The sequence below is a fragment of the Rhinolophus sinicus genome, linkage group LG01 (genome assembly GCF_036562045.2).
Source record: "Rhinolophus sinicus isolate RSC01 linkage group LG01, ASM3656204v1, whole genome shotgun sequence".
Taxonomy (NCBI): Eukaryota; Metazoa; Chordata; class Mammalia; order Chiroptera; family Rhinolophidae; genus Rhinolophus; species Rhinolophus sinicus.
The window spans coordinates 184,890,887-184,907,061 of NC_133751.1; the positions used below are offsets into that span (position 1 = coordinate 184,890,887).

Below are 16,175 nucleotides of genomic sequence, written 5' to 3' on the forward strand. Positions count from 1 at the left end.
ACAGGATGAAAGGTTCTGTGGGTAAAAGGGCAAATGACAGGGGACATATATAATAACCGAAACATGTCTTCTAGCATTTTGGTTCTCCCACTTTTGCTAAAAGCCAAAGAACTGAAATAAGGGGGAAAGTGCCCATATGATACTGTTGTAAACAAGGATTTCAAGGCCCTTGGGCAGCTGGGAAGGTCTTCCCTCTCCCCCAGCCCAGCCCATTTAAAAAAATGTCTTCAGACCTAACATGTTAAAATCAATTGTTACGTTTTTTTTCCTCCACAGTGTGACCTTAGCAATATATTACCACATAAAGAACAGGTGAGTTTTGAAACCTGTCTTGTTATTCTAGCTAATAAATTTACAAGGTATCAAGTTTAGTGTTAGGTAATAACTATAGATATTATTTGAGTAAGCTGTACAGTACTTTTATTGAAGTGAATCATTTGTTTTTGTCTTAGGACTCTTAACCCTTAAGTCATTGAGAATCCGAAAGAGTATTTGTTTATGTGGGTCATATTAATACTTACTGTATTAGAAATTAAAATTGAGAATTGAAAAATAAGTCCATTACATGTTAAAATGGTTTTTACAGCACTATTGAAATTTTGAATTAGATAATTCTTTGTCGTGGGGGATTGTCCTGTGTGTTATATTTAGCAGTATTCCTGATCTCTACTCACTACGTCTTATTATAAGACCAGGTCTTATATTAATTTTTGCTCCAAAAGAGACATTAGAGCTGATTGTCTGGCTAGGTCTTAGTTTCGGGGAAACAGGGTTGTATCACCATTAATCTTATCAGAAAAGTTTTTAAGTATTGAGAAGTTGTCAAGTTCACAAAAGAAGGTACAACTTTTTCCAAATCCTGATTTTTTTAGCTTGATAGCTTTAATTTTATCATTGCCAACAAATATATTTACGTTATTTTCCTTGAAATGACAGGCTCACTTTGTTCATTTTTGAGAGAATGACAGTTGGACTATCAAATAAAGATGATATTCTATGAGGAAAGTGTCTTGTTCAGCTCACAACTAAGTCACAAGTGCTTTTCCTTAACACAACCATATTTTAGTATACAGAAGTACTTAGTGCGTACTTTCCACTTATTCAGAATATAAAAAGAATTAAGGTTTAATAACAGTATTAATTTTTACTACTTTATCATCGATGTTCTTAAGTAAAGCAGAATTTTTTTTCCAACTGCAAGTGGCAGTGAAGAATAATAGAATGACCTCTAGTACAGTGCGGTCCCACTGCCTTGATCGGTGCTCAGAACCCCGCTGTACCCACTTCTGCTTTTATACAGTCACTGCAAATGTCAGTGTAAAAGGCAAGGCCTTAATAATCCTATAAAAACAGTTTTGACCTCATGGGCCTCCTGAGAAGGATCTAGAGCAGGAGTGTCCAAACTGCAGCCCACGGGCCAACTGCGGTCCGCAATCCATTTTTAATTGGCCCACAGCAAATTCCAAAAATATATTTAATTTACTTAAATAAACCATGTGAGGCAATACGTACTTCACCTCGAGTGAGTGGCCCGGCTGTTTGTGTATTTTACCGCATACGGCCCTTGGTAAAAAACGTTGAAAAAAGTTTGGACACCCCTGATCAAGGGGAACCCAAGAGGCCTTCAGAACACATTTGGAAAACCACTGTTTAAATTAGCACAGTGTATTAGTGTAGTGAACTTTTAAGTCAAAAGACCAGTTACTTTTAAAATAAAAAGACAAGTTTTAACTCAAACTAATTAAAAGAGACGAGAAGAAATGCACAATAAGAATATAATAATAGAAAACTAATATGAGAAAAAAACAGGGAAGAAACATGAATCCCATATTCACATGCATTAAAATTCTAAAGAAATTATTGCCCATCACTATTGTTTTATAAAATGTTCTTGTGTATTCAAATGTGAGGTTAGAGGAGTGGAGATATATTTAGTTTACTAGCATTGCCTGTTAAGAAGAGTCAGTGCTTATAAAGGCATCTCTGGCTGGTCACTGTAGAAAAGATTTCACAGAATTTGATATGTTAAATTAAAAGGGGTCAGGAAACCCTTACAGAATCCAAGAGAAGAACTTGTAAAACTGCTTCGTTGAAGGCTAAGCTTCTCCCTTCACCCCTTCTTTACTCCCAGCAGATGTGTTACTAAGATATTAACAATTCCTGAGTTAGTGTTTTAAATGAACATTCTTATTTTATAGAGATGCAAATAGATCCTTGGATATTTTTGATGAGAGATCACATCCACTCACAGTAAGTGTCAGTTTTATTTAGACTGTACTTTTCTCTCATACAGTTGTGTTTATTTTGTGCTGATTTGCTTTACAATTAATTACTAGAAGAAAATTACTCCCTCTAGCTTGAAGTAAAAATCATTTTCCTTTAACTCTTCTTTCCCACCTCATGTTGTATCTAATTACTTTACAAAAGGGGTGTTGTATAAGGGACATGACAGTAAGAAGTGCATTTCAACTTTATATAATTAGTGAGCTAAAGAGAGTAAACACACCCAAATAACAGAAAATATGTCTTTTTAAAAGATAATTTTCAACAGCATCAAACAATATAAATACCAGGGATGCCAAAAACATATATACAAGTGGACACTTTCGTCAGCGTTGCTCAAGCAGTAGTTCGCTGTAATCAGAAGTGTCTGGACGCTGATGGTAACCACTTTGAGCACCTCTTGTAATTGCAGAAGTCAAACGTGACTTGTATTCATCTTTTGTTATCAGTATATATTGAGTATTACAATTTTAATACAGTTTTCCTTTGTGTATATATATAACTTTGGTAAATGTGTATACGTATTTTTGGCACCCTCTGTATTTCTAAATAAACCTTACAAATGTTTTAAAATTTCAAGAAAATTAGGAAACTATTTAAATTTTAAATCAATTAAAGTGGCAAAAATTTTTTAATTGACTTCCTCAGATGCTCTATAGTGACGTGTGGCTGGTGACTACTATATAGGACAGCCCAGCCTTAGCACCTTATAGTTCCAGGAAACTGAAAATGTTTTTTCAAAGTTAATTGCAGAGAAGTATGACATGATGATCAACAAGACTTTTGAGTGTAAAAATAATTTACATTTAGATAGAGTTCTGTGGGGGCTAAGATAGAAAGGAACAAATATAAAATTTCTGAGGTTGTACCTGTATTTTTCTTTAATGAATGGTGGTGAGTATTGTGTGGTATTTTAAAATCCCACTGTTTATATTTAAAAGACTAATTAAAAGACATGTCACACAATCAAAATTACTTTAAGGAGCATGTGGGTACAAGTAAAGACTGCTCTTGTAAGAGTACTCAAGTATTTTTCTTCAGTGGATACTTATATTGCATTTTCTTCTTCTTTCAGCGAGAAAAGGTTCCAGAGGAATATTTTAAGCATGATCCTGAACACAAATTGATTTACAGATTTGTTCGAACTCTTTTTAGTGCTGCACAGCTAACAGCTGAATGTGCAATAGTAACTTTGGTAAGCTATTTCCTCTTTCATAAAGTATCTTTTCTGTCTTGTACACAGGGTGTGGTCCTGTTTTTCACAAAAAAGTAGGTTCCTGAAATGATCACCAGAACTTTTAAGAGAAACCTAGCAAAGGAAGTAAAATACACACATTTGAGCTTAATCATTACGATTTAACATGCTGTCATTGCTTTTCTTACCAGAAAACAATTGCTATTAAAGGCAAAAGGAGAGATGCCTGGTGTCTCCCTCCACAGCTCAGGACACACACACATGCAGTGTGCACGTGTACACACACAGGGTTTGCTGGTGGGGTAGGATGGGGCAAGGACAGGCAGAGACTGAGTCGGTGCAGGTCTGAGCTGAGTCCCAGGCTGTATCCCCAGGCGGTTCTGATGTGTGTACTGATTGAGAACCACGGCCCAAAATTCTCTGTCCTTTGAGGATGGGTATTATTCCATCCCTGCTGTCCTCTTGTGCCCGCCTGTGACACTGCCTAGGGTTATGGTGCCAGCGGTCCTTGAAAAAGATTTGCTAATTGCCTGCTAAGCTACTGCCGTGTAAGGACCTTTGTGTCATCCATACAGAATTCCTATGGTAAGAGTCTATCATTTTGCATAAGTCTCATTCTAGTTGGAAGTGGTTGGTGTTGTATTACTCTTCCGTACAGCAAATCCATGTCAACTGCATGGTGTGGAGGAAAAGAATACTTAGGTCAGTGCCTCCTCCATTACTATTCAGTTAACATTTTGGAGAGGTGGCTTGTGCTTTTGAATAGAGACCCCCCTCAGTGGGCACTGGATCAGACACCAGCCTTTCCATAGAGCTGCCAGCCCTTTGGAGTGCTTAGTACATGCTGGAGAAAGGCAGGCATGTACTTCTACATGGAGAACTACGTAATGCAGGAAGGAAAGCATCTGGGTTTGAAGAGGGGGAGTTCTTTGTAGATAAGGTAAGCTTAATGTACTTGCGAGACAGCAGCGTAGCCGTGTCTAGTAATCCTTTAAATATATGGAATTGGAGCATTAATCTGACCTAGAGGTAGGGAATTAAGAATGGCTGTGCAAACGTAGAGACATTGTTTAGAATAAAAAGTGGATAGAGGTACTGCTGAATGGTTCAGTTGGTTAGAGTGCCAGCTCTGAACAACAGGTTGCCGGTTCAATTCTCACATGGACCAGTGAGCTGTGCCCTCCACAACTAGATTGAAGACAACGAGCTTCCACTGAGCTTCCAGAGGGGCAGTGGATGGCTCAGTTCGTTAGAGTGCGAGCTCTCAACGGCAAGGTTGCCGGTTCAATTCTCACATGGGATGGTGGTCTGCACCCCTGCAACTAAAGACTGAAAACGGCGACTAGACTTGGAGCTGAGCTGCGCCCTCCACAACTAGATTGGACAGTGACTTGGAGCTGATGGGCCCTGGAGAAACACACTGTTCCCCAATAAAATTTATTTTTTAAAAAAAGTGGATAGACGATATTAGAAGAGTAACCAAAAGTCGGTATTCGGTGGGTATTTATACAATGAGCAACTTCTTGGCAGCATTTAGTAGTTGACCACACTCTCCTTGAGCTTCTCTTATCTTAGCATCTCTTTGATTATTGCCTCCTGGTTTTCCTACCACTTTAGCCACTCTGGGGGTCTTGTCCCTTAAGTGGTGATCATCCTTACAGATATAAGTGCTGAGGATAGAGGTAAGAAGAAGTTGAAACAAGTTCTTGCCTTTGTGGAGCTTCTAGTGAAGAAGACAAGTATTTTTTTTTAATGAATGTTTTTAAAAAGAGAAATATTTCAACTAGTAGTAAATACCAAGAAGGTAAAGCAGGGTAAAATGATAAAGTGATTATAGGGGCTTACTGTTTTAGATAATCAGGAAGAGCCTCTTTAAGTAGGTAACATTTGAACCTTGACCTAATTGAACTGAGATAGACACAAGGAGCTCGGGCATTACCGCTGGAGGGGACAAGTGCAAGATTCTGGCCAGTGTGGTCGGAGTGAGGAATGAGGGAAAGAACATAGGAGATGAGGGCACAGAGGGGCAGTGCCCTACATTATAGGGCCTTGTTGCTTGCAGGCCATGGGAAGAAGTTAAATTTTTATTCGTTGGGAAAACTGGCAGGTCTTGAGCAGGGGAATGAAGTGCTCTTAATTAAAGAGGCTGCTTTGGGGAGAATAGGCTGTTGTTGGGAGTCAGAGTGGAGGCAGAGAAATTAGGAGGCAATAACTGATACAAGTGAGAAGTGACAAATAGAATACCAAGTGGTCGGATTACCAATGATAGGTAAAGATAACAAGAATTACTAACAGATTGGAGCAGGATAACTCAAATGTTATTAGGGAAGCTTAGTGGGAAGTCGGGATGAAGAGCTCTGGTTTGTATGTGCACAGGCATCCATGACCCAGCCAAGATTCTTTCCCGTGGAATGATAGTGGCAGGGGGCAGACTAAAGTCGGTTAAGGAAAGAATGGGAGATGAGAAGCCAGCATCAGGGCATTTACTGCGAGCAAAAGGAGAGGAGGCATTCTAGGGGTTGTGAGGGGTTACGATGGGAACAACATACACACATTCATATTGGGGAAAATTTCTGGCAGAGAGGGAGAAATTCTTCAAGAAGAGAATGTAATTCTGGGAACAGTTCTGCACAAATGGATGGGATCGACTTCACTAATGGAAGAGTGAGCTTCAGCAAGCAGAGGGGACTCTCGATCCCACAACTCAGGAGGACAAATGGTATACATGCATGGGTAATGGCACATGCCAAGTTTGTCAGTAAAGATGACAGGAATTTGAGAGATTGTCAGTGTTATCTAAATGCCTCTAATTATTCCCATGAAGTAGAGTTGAACCTTGTAAGGAAGTTCATTCTTAGGATACCTGAGAGAGCTGAGTTTTGGAGAATGGAGGCAAAATTACTAAGAACATACAATGTTCAATAACAATTTGTTTTTTAAAACAGTTGATTTTGGAGAACACTGGTAAATCTAAGCTGTCAGTCTAATAACTTTCAGATAGTAAACACTCTAAATTGGACTTACTGTCAAATGGCATATACACTCTTCTGCAAAGCACCCTTTGAGGTAACAGTAAATCACAGCATACCTCTATAATCTTGACTCAGCTGTGAACTTCACCCAGTTCTTTATAGAATAGACATTTAATACATGTAAAAGAAATCATGAAATCTCACTACCTGGCAAGTTTAGAGGAGTCCCAGACTGGCAGCTCTGTTACTGCCTTGAAATCAACAGAAGTGACTGAGCTTCAGACTATGTAAGACACAGATGAAGTTCATGAAATGTTAATGGAGATGTGAGAATTCAGGGACATGAGAAGGATTCTCCTTTGTACACATGTGTGTTCCTTAAAAAGGCATGAAGTACAGTAACACTTGACAGCTGTGAAGACCGGCCTCAAGCACACCGATTGCACTGCCTGTCCTGCTGCACAGCAGCCACTGGGAGGCTCTCTTGACCACCAGTTTTTATCTTCAGCTTGTGCCACAAAAGGACTAGTTACTATGAAAAGAAGATATAAATGGGCTCAGTATTACCAGGGATTTACATATTCAAGTATTATGTAAAATCACCCTAAACCTACCAGCCAGGTGTGATACATTGCACATGGTAGACACTCAGGTATTTACTGAACAACTTGAATCTACAATGGGCCATGTTTGCTGCGCTTTCCAAGTGGGGAAGAAACAACCCAGTGCATGTCTTCAGGATGTCCTTTACTAAGATGTCCATTCATTCCTGTTACCAAAATTGGGCTGGAAATTTGCATGGGTGGAGTAGGCAACCGACATGTGATTGCAGTTGTGATCTGGCCTCTGGCCTTTGCTGACTAAGCAAAGTCTCTAAAACATATAGATAAAAAGGCATGTCAAAAACAGATGAAGTCTGTCATTCCTAACAGTTCTTATCACAGCACTAAACTGAATGAAAATCAAAGACCAGTGCTCTACTTTTGCAGGTTTACTTAGAAAGGCTTTTAACTTATGCTGAAATCGACATTTGTCCGACCAACTGGAAAAGAATTGTTTTGGGAGCCATTCTTCTTGCCTCCAAGGTTTGGGATGATCAGGCTGTCTGGAATGTGGACTACTGCCAGATCCTCAAGGACATTACCGTTGAGGACATGTAAGTTTCTAAGGTTTTGGTGAACTTTTCTAACCATTTTCCAATACCTCATTTGCCCCATGAAGTGTACATTTTAAGGAATATTTTTAAAGGTTACATTATACAGAGACCTGTAATAGGCATAAAATTACATACTTTCTATGCACCTTTGGTATAACAATTCATATTCCTCATCATTCATTGGTAGGTCTTGCTGTGTTGTTGTAATAATCTGCTTGATGATTTGCAATGTATTTCTCCAGTGGTTTAGGCAAACATTTTACAGGCTCACTACCAGAACAACAGGACAGTAAGTATTTTCATGGCTTTCTTTATGCTATCAGGCCAGTCCATTTTTAAGGAGCATACATCTGGCCTTTGAAATAAATGCTTGATCACTGTTAAGGCATTAGGTCTCTACACTATAGCCTAAACCTGAGTCATATATTATATATTTCCTTTACTGGTCTTTCCCTCTTTTCTTCCTGAAGTTCTGTTGTTACAGAAACCATGATAAAAACTATAGCCACATATAAAGATTTCAGATCACTGTGTTCTCTCCTTCCCTTTTTAAGAGAATTGCACATGTTTAAAAAAGGTCCGATGAGTTCGGAAGCTCCTGCCTCTCAGGCAGTCTGAGAAGCATCACCCAGTGCCCATCCCATTTGAGTTTCCTCGGGCACTCAGCAACCACAGCAGCGAGTTGTGGGGCCATAGGTTAACCATGAGGGTGCTCCTCAGCACACTGACAGGGAAGGGAAACACCAGACTTAACGAGGGTGTTCGATCTGGCCACCTGGGCTGCTGGGAAGGGCCCTGAGGCTGGTAGCCAAAGAGGTGTTTCCAGCAGACTCTCAAAAGTACCCACTCGACACTGAAAATGTTTTTGTGGGCGGCATTTAGGAAAATGCAAAAAACATCTCTTGATTATATTGAACAGCATAGGGAGATCAAAATCATGGCAGGCGGTGGCACGAGTTTGTTTTTGTTACCTTTGCCCATTACTCTCAATAAGGCTGTCATTCAGAATTACCTAAGTGCATATTCACAACTGAAGTGAGGATACTTGTGACGAAGAGAAGGGACCAGTGGTTGTCAGTTGCTGTCAAAGTGGCTTTTGGTGAAAATGCCCGCTTTGATAATAGTGTGAACTGAGTCGTCATGTTGATATTGCTGGTAGCCATCTTAGCACACAGTGTGACAGCAAATAATAAATTTGAAACAAATGAAAGTACTTTTGGAAGTTGCAGAAGGTAAAGTGACTTTGATCACCACTATCATCAATCTTCAAACTAATCCCCTGAAGGAAGAAAAATTGGTAATCATGAACACTAATCCTGCCATGATGGCAGCTGAAAGTTTCTCAAAATCTGCAAATGAGCTTGCGGGGGCTCTGGTTCTAGTTAGAACATCAGAGAATGTGCAGGGAAGGTGTGTGGGTTTTCATAGATGTGAGCTCCAGGCACAGTGGTGGCCATGTCTAGCTACAGGAAGACTAGTGCTAAACAATGCTTTTTGTATGTGAACAGAGAAACACCAGGAGCTATGTTTATAATAGGCTGCTTTTGTTTATGATCTTTGGAAATTGGAAGGCATTACAACAGTGTTTAGTGTACATTGGTTTTGTCCCCCTGCTGTTGACTACAATTTGTAATGGTCTCATTTTGAGTCTAAATTGATAAATTGGTGTTTATCAGCTTTTTCTTAAAACTTTCCAACATCTATCTATCTATCTTTTTAGAATATATTTCCCTTCAAAAGAATAAGTTAAACTGAGCAGCTGCTATTCAGAAAATTTGCTGTGCCTGTAAATGGTGTGCTATTCAGCTCTCTAGCCATTAAAAAAACAAACGCAGAAGATGCATATTCTGTAGGCATAATGCTTTTCATCAGTGATTAAACCTCTATTAATAGACATGTTAATCCCACGAAGTACTGTATTTCTACATAATTAAAATGTATTAGTGGAGAAAGTATAAAAGGGATAGTGAAGTGCATTTTATTTCTGTAGTAAATTAAGTCCTGATTAGCTAATTATCAAAACATCTGATTTACATTTCTATAGACTTATGGCCATATGAACAGGAAATTAATTTTGGAAGTAGGTTGTTGGGTTTAAAGTTCAACAAATGAGAAAACTTCGTCTCTGCTCATATTCTGACTGTTCCCCATACAAATACAGAGAATATCAGGCCTGTGTTGACCTATCCAGTGGATAAAATATTAAAACTAAGAAACCAAAAACCATATTTTGCTACCTATAATGCGCTTTTTGCCCAAATTTGTAAGGGAAAAATAAGGATGCACGTTATACATGGGTAGTACTAATTCCGTATCTATATAAATGCTTTCAATTCTTTTATTTATGCTTATGAGTTAAAAGTGTAACTCTAGAAATCAATAACTATATCCATATGCAAAATAATATCCTGGAATACGATAATCGGTCTTGTTGAACTTACCACGAACTTGCAACAGTGAAGAGTTCTTGGCCTTCTATGATGCATAAATATCGTAAATTTGTTAATGGTACATAAATAAATGCTAAAATTCCTTTTATAATACAAAAAAAAGTACTTACCTGTAAACAAGTAAAAGTTTGAATTAAAACGGAAGATATTTTCCCTGAAAGTTTGGGCCAAAAACATGGGTGCGCATTATACACAGGAGCATGTTATACATGGTACAATACAGTATGTTAAAAAACAAGCCTCTTGTGTTTGTTCGGGTATTTATCATTTTTATGTAATTAACTCTCTAAAAAGGAATTACTGTGAACGTGGTACGATTTACTGATTTTATACTTACTTACTTAAACACTTGGCAAGTGATGGCAGTGTGGTCACATAGCATAGGCCTGCTCCCAACATTTTCCTTTCTCACTTGAATGAACTCGCCCCCTGTGGGTGTGTCCCATTCTGTTCCGGGAGGGTCTATGGGTGCTGAGCATTTCGGGGTCACATTCCCACTCTGGACACTGAGTCTGAGTCCAGAGCTCTATCGAAGGTTATATCATAAAGTGGGTTTAGCCCAGCCACGACAGCTATCTTTAATCTTTCTGCCTTCCAGAGTTTCAAAAGTGCCTACTATCTTGTCATAGTGACAGTTTCTCACCCCAGTAAGATTAAGGTGAACAGAAACTTGCATTATGCCCTTTGACATTAGCCCAGTGCACTGGGGCAGGGGAGGGGGTTCCCTTTCCTATCAAATGTAGCTTATTTATTTATTTGAGATTTATTTGAGATGAATCCTTGTTGCCTCAAGAGTTTTTCCCCCTCAGCGATAATAGCAGTGGCTCTCGATGGATCCATTTGTTGCCGTGGTGATGTGCCCACTGCTTTTGTTGATGCATCTCCACTTCAATAAAGCCCCTTCCTGTTATCTGTCGGGTGAAAATGTCTGCAAGTTCTTCAGAGCTAATAAACAGCATACATCATTCCTTTCATCTGCTCACTATTAGCGGGGCCTTGTGAGTGAGCGTGGAGCATGAATCGTACAGCTGCACTAATGGAACTCTGAAGAATGAGCCCCCGAGTCAGCAACACAAGTGTATAAGAGGGCCATAACCTCTTCCCCTCATCCCAGACGCAAAGTGCTGGGATGCAGAAAGGACCACAGATAGCTGTACCTTGCTTGAACATTAGTGTATCAATCCAGCTCAGTAGCCTTTGTTTGTTTCCAAACAAAATTTAGAGCCAGAATGATATTTTTGAAGATAGCCCAGTTGACTAAAATTATCCTGTATTGGTTTTGTCTCCTCCTCCCCCAGGAATGAGATGGAAAGGCATTTTTTGGAGCTACTTCAGTTTAATATTAATGTTCCTGCCAGTGTTTATGCCAAATACTACTTTGACCTTCGCTCCTTGGCAGATGACAATGACGTGATTTTTATGTTTGCTCCTCTTAATAAAGAAAGAGCACAAAACCTAGAGGTAAGGCTGGGGAATCACTAAGTGGGGCTTTTTGTCAGTCACCAGAGCCAACATCTGTGGATAAATCATATTAAGTAGTGATTAGGAAAATGGAAAGCTTTTTAAATCACTACATTGAAGAGCTTATTAACCCTTTCGTATTATATTTCTGGTGTCTTTCCTGGTGTCTGTCCTGTGACCATAATTCAGAATATTTTAAATCAGATTTAATCTGTTCTTAATGGTTTTCCATTTGATCCTCTACCCTTCCTTATAGCTAAACATGAATAGTTTCTTACAATTGTATCATTAATCATATCTACATACATAACCTACTTACCACTCTTCAATGTCTCATTCAGTTTGCAGATCCATGTCTGTTTTCTATATATACATCACAGTTCAATCCCATGAGTTTATTAGATGAAAAAAAAAGCATTAGTGACTCATCTGAGAGCCCTATACTTAGAATGTATAATGTGTGTTTCAAATACTGGGTATGGAGAGTACATGGGTTTTTAATGGAAATGGTAACATACGTGGGACAAAGTAGTATTTATGGCTTATGATTTTTGGTGAGTATACAGCAAAATTACTTGCAACTGAAATGGACACATTTAAAGTGAACACTTTCTGTGGTCCCTTGGTGGTACGTTTTTCTACCATAATGAATGAGCAAGTGAAATAGCTCCTTATGGTGCTTCAGTCATTAGACCTTTCCTACCTTCCATTAAAGTCCAGCACACGCCTGCCTCATTCAAATGTACTGAGAGTATACAATAACTAATGAAGACTGGGTAGAATTGGAATAGCTCAGTAAACAGTGGTTTTGCCCACATGTGTTCATTATGTTTAAGGAACAAGTGTACAGGTAACAGATGACGTTGCTGTTAGGAGCCTGTCAGAATGCCTTTGACATCTTTGGAAACCGACTTTTTAAATAATTTTAAGTTCCGCTTTGTTCTGGAAATCTAATCAGAGCCCCTAAGGGATCTACCTTAGTGAAATAACAGGAAACAGCATCCCCAGAACCTGGCAGTGTAGACCTCAGCTCCTCAGAGTAGCAGGAAGTATGAATTGCCTACCGTAGTGTGGATGTGTGGCTTACCAGTGATGCTTTCTTTCTGTAAGGTGGGAACCTTTTTTTTTTTTTTTTTTTAACTGTACTTGTGTTCTATTTGATTGCCTTTCCTAGGCCATTTCTAGATTGTGTGACGACAACGATTACAAAGACATATGTAGAGCTGCTATGAGAAGGTCTTTCAGCGCTGATAACGTCATTGGTATTCAGCGCTCTAATGCCATCATCTCTTAAGGGAAAAATGAGAGACGGTAACATCAAGAGTCTCATCTATAAGGATTGGAGAAATATCACCTCTTCTCCTCAAAAACCAGCAAAGGTAGTATTTTCACCTAAAAGACCAGGACATCGAATTCAAGAAATTCAAGGACAGCAAGGACTGTGCTCATAGGAAAGAATGGGACCTTGTCAATACAACACTGTCCTTTTTAATGTAAACATAGTTAAAAAACCACTCCAAAGCAAAAGCTCCCAACCCACAGATATTTGCTTACAATGTAGGCTGATAGCTGTGAACTACTTGAGGTTTTTAAATTGAAGTTTAAATTTTTTTAGACTTTAAAGACACTAACTATATGATGCCTTTGCTATTTTTCTGTCTCTCCTCCCCCCCACCCCCTCACTCCCCCATATTGCTGCATATTCCGTTAGCATCAGTGCAGTATTACCATTAAAACATGGGACTCCTAACCACTCCTAAAGCCACTGAGGAACAGACTGCAGTACTGTTAGCTATTGAAGGGTTTTTCCTCCCTCCTACGTCATTGAAGCTGCTGGTCATTATTGGCAATCAGTTTAAACCAAAAAGCTGCTGAATAACACTTGTCATTCAGATATTTTGCAAGCACTACTTATTAGCATATTAGCATGTTTGGGATAAGAGAAAGTATCAGTTATTGATTATCTACTTCTATTGGGTTAACGCTGCATATCTTACAAACTATAATGGTGCTGCTCATTTTCTGATGATTTTCCTTTGTTAAATAAATGTCTCAAAAGATATTTTTGTAATTCCAACCAATGTGGTGGTCCAGTGATAACAAGCAGGTCGTGAAATAGAAGGTGTACCACAAGTCAGTGCAGTTTTAAGCTTTGACCCACCAGGGCACTGATGCAGAAATATAAATGCTAGACTTACAAAACACTTGAAAGTTTAATTAAATTTCTCTTAAACTTAATTTAGTTTTGTAAATTTTAAGTATTAAGTTTTTAATCTTACAGTGGCTGAAACACAAAATTTTAAATATTAATCTTTTTTGATTCAGCCAATGTATTAATATTAAGCTTTAACTTTTTTTTTTTTTTAATGTGTGTTTTTCCAGGACCCATCAGCTCCAAGTCAAGTAACCGGCCATCCTAAGCTTTTAAATTTTTTGTTTCAGCCTATGTAAGATTAAAAGCTTACTATTTAAAATTTACAAAATTAAATAAATTTAAGAGAACTTCAATTAAACTTTCAAATGATGTTTTGTAAGTCTGTAGCACTTCTACAAGTATCAGAGTTTAAAATTGCACTGAACCTTTAGGGTGATACCTTGTATCTTGATAAAAATGCCCTATTTTAAAAATAGTTCTCTGCAGGGCTATGCTGTATACCTGCTTTGATCACCTCAGTTTCATTTTTCTAGATTTGGTAAAGGAAGATTATGAAGAGCAGTGTTAATTCACATATAATAAATTGAAAGGAATTGGATCCTAATAGTAGTGATATGAAAGTGGGTGATATCAAACAGCTTTTGTCCTGCATGTTAATCAGGCTGTAGGTGTCCCATTTAAGTCTTTCTATTTAAGAGGAAACACACAAACCTTAGGAACCCTTAACCTCAGGCTTTAAAGCGCAGGGAGTTAAGTAGTCAGACTTTTGGGAGATTAGTAAAATGTCACCTAAACTTGAAATATTTTTAAAAATATATGTTCTCAACTATGTGAAATCATTCTCCTACCTTCTGAAATGTATTCCTGGAAATTCTGCCTATAAACAAAGCATTTCTGGGCCAAGGAATACTTTCAGTATAGCAAGGCTTCACATTATATTGAAGGTTCCATCATTTTTAAAGGACAGAAACATAAATGATAAATAATACTATATAAAATATTACAATCTACCACCTCAAAAAACATTGTTTATGGAGTTCGGAGCTTGGAGATTCAAGTATTGATTGCAGTTTTATTTTGAAAAGAATGCTACAACTTATGTGGTTTTTCTTCCTCATGTTTATATTAAAAGCTATTTTAATTAAAATATGGCTAGCGTGTTTATAACACTTCTATTCACATAGCATTATGTCTCTGCCTAACTTACAAGTTTTAATCAACTCTGATAGTCTTAAAGCATTTTTAAACTGATCATAAGTTGGTTTGACCCTTGCCTCTAGTTAGGATGTAGTCATATCTTTGGCTTATGCTCTTTTCAACCTAAAGATAATTTATTACACTTAAAGCTATTGGCCATAGTACGCAGTGGCATGATGCATTAGATTATTGTGCCAGGAGGGAAAAGCACATTGGAAGATAAAATTGGGTAAAACATACCCGAGAGAAAGAAATTATAGGAATACTGGAGGTCAGAATGTGAGTAATTTAAGGATTTCAAGCAGTTAGAACAGGTCAGAAAATGGAAGAACAGGAACTGGAATTGTGGTTACTATAAAGAGGGTAACTTTAAACAAGCCACATAATTTGACTTTAAAATGCTATTTTCAGACTTACATTTCAGTTAGAAATTTACCAAATTCTCTATGATTACAACTAAGACCCTAGCTACTCAGCTTGAGCAGTACTCAATAAATCCTGATAGTGCGGCTGTATTTTCATGTACCTTATTTCACTACGTAATGTCAAAGCTCATCACTTACACTTGTTAAATTGCTGATTAGGATAAATAATCTGATTTAGTTCATAAAAAAAAAAAAGAAATCACAAATCACTGTAAGATAGTTTGCACCCATACCGTGTTTCCCTGAAAATAAGACCTAGCTGGACCATCAGCTGTAATGCATCTTTTGGAGCAAAACTTAATATTAAAAATTATATTAAAATAAGAGTGCTTCTTATATTAATTTTGCTCCAAAAGACTCATTAGAGCTGATGGTCCACCTAGGTCTTATTTTTGGGGAAACACGGTAGTAATACACTAGTTACTAAGCAGAATGCTGACATAGCTGAGGGGTCAAAGGTTAAAGTTTGGAGAAAGGACATTGGATATGACTAGTTTCAAGAACAAGTTGGTGGAATAAGTGGAACCAAAAAAATTGCTCTTTCCCCTTTTGCTTTAATTCTAGAAGGCAATACGGCCATTTTGATAATTGGGAAACTGAGTCAACTTAAGGTAAAAATACAAACACCAATGAACACAAGTGGATTCCCTCACATATCATGGGGCTTGGAAACTAGTTACTAGTGGGGTGGTAAATGTGGTAGTTTCCTTAGAGCTTTATTCTTGGGAAATAGAGTAATTAGACTATATAAAAGAGTACCTGATTTTCATGTAGTGTTTTTTTTCCTTTTGGAATACCTGAATGAAATTTTAACTGGTCTATTGTGAACTGAACTTTTAAAAGTCTTCATTACAAGGAAAAGACAAAGGTCTGACAAACAT

The 16,175-nt window shown here is 38.0% G+C and overlaps 1 protein-coding gene across 3 annotated transcripts in view; it reads left to right on the forward strand.

The window, feature by feature from the left end:
• The window catches only part of CCNYL1 (cyclin Y like 1), a 35,731-nt gene extending 20,912 nt beyond the window's left edge, over positions 1-14,819 (forward strand). For 2 of the 3 annotated variants that reach the window (XM_019726924.2, XM_074312180.1), the window contains 6 exons: positions 277-312; positions 2,199-2,250; positions 3,359-3,478; positions 7,440-7,606; positions 11,355-11,517; positions 12,692-14,819. In XM_019726924.2, coding sequence (XP_019582483.1) covers positions 277-312; positions 2,199-2,250; positions 3,359-3,478; positions 7,440-7,606; positions 11,355-11,517; positions 12,692-12,811 — 658 coding nt within the window. In that variant the 3' untranslated portion in view covers positions 12,812-14,819. The remainder of the gene's footprint in view (positions 1-276; positions 313-2,198; positions 2,251-3,358; positions 3,479-7,439; positions 7,607-11,354; positions 11,518-12,691) is intronic. The other variant, XM_019726925.2, reaches the window with a different exon arrangement.
• Positions 14,820-16,175: the final 1,356 nt, after the last annotated feature.